Raw genomic sequence first — 772 nt, 5'->3', positions numbered from 1 at the left:
TTGGGTGCCCCCAGGTGTGCCCAGGTGCCCCCAGGTGCCCCCAGGTGTATCTGAGATGCCTGCAGGTGTGCCCAGGTGTATCTGAGATGCCCCCAGGTGCTCCCAGGAGTGTTCCCAAGTGCCCCCAGGTGTGCCCAGGTGCCCCCAGGTGTGTTTTTGGGTGCCCCCAGGGTGTTCCCAGGTGCCCCCAGGTGTGCCCAGGTGCCCCCAGGTGTGTTTTTGGGTGCCCCCAGGTGTGTTTTTGGTGCCCCCAGGTGTGCCCAGGTGCCCCCAGGTGTGCCCAGGTGCCCCCAGGTGTGTTTTTGGGTGCCCCCAGGTGTGTTTTTGGGTGCCCGCACTCACCGGTAGACGCCCACCGCCTCCTTGGCCGTTCTCTTGAGGTGCCGGAAGCGCATGGCCATGGGCAGCTCCAGGCTGGTGGCACGGCTTGGGGGGCGTCAGGGCGTCCCCAAAACCTCCCCAGAACAATCCCAAATCCCCCCCAAAAATCCCAAAAGAACCCTCCCAAAATAAATTTAAAAAAGAACATAAAATCCCCAACCTGTCTCCCAAAATCCCAAAAAACCCCTCCCAAAATCACCAACCCGCCTCCCCCCAAAAAGCCCAAACCCGATAAAATCCCAGAGTCCCCCTCCCCAAAATCCCAAAAAGCTCCAAAACCGTCCCCCGAAATTTGAGACATCCCAAAATCCCAATAAAAACGCCAAAATCCCTCATGGGAATCCCAAAAATCCCCATTAAGAAAAGACACCAGGTCTACCCCCATTGAAAT

The 772-nt window shown here is 57.9% G+C and overlaps 1 protein-coding gene across 1 annotated transcript in view; it reads right to left on the bottom strand.

Moving 5' to 3' along the window:
* Positions 1-480, bottom strand: part of LOC121349078 (histone-lysine N-methyltransferase 2B-like) — a 6,147-nt gene extending 5,667 nt beyond the window's left edge. Inside the window, exon 1 of the mRNA XM_041459158.1 lies at positions 343-480. Coding sequence (XP_041315092.1) covers positions 343-401 — 59 coding nt within the window. The 5' untranslated portion in view covers positions 402-480. The remainder of the gene's footprint in view (positions 1-342) is intronic.
* Positions 481-772: the final 292 nt, after the last annotated feature.

The sequence above is a fragment of the Pyrgilauda ruficollis genome, unplaced genomic scaffold, assembly GCF_017590135.1.
Source record: "Pyrgilauda ruficollis isolate IOZ18807 unplaced genomic scaffold, ASM1759013v1 scaffold1314, whole genome shotgun sequence".
NCBI lineage: Eukaryota > Metazoa > Chordata > Aves > Passeriformes > Passeridae > Pyrgilauda > Pyrgilauda ruficollis.
This window is presented reverse-complemented; position numbering and strand designations above follow the sequence as displayed.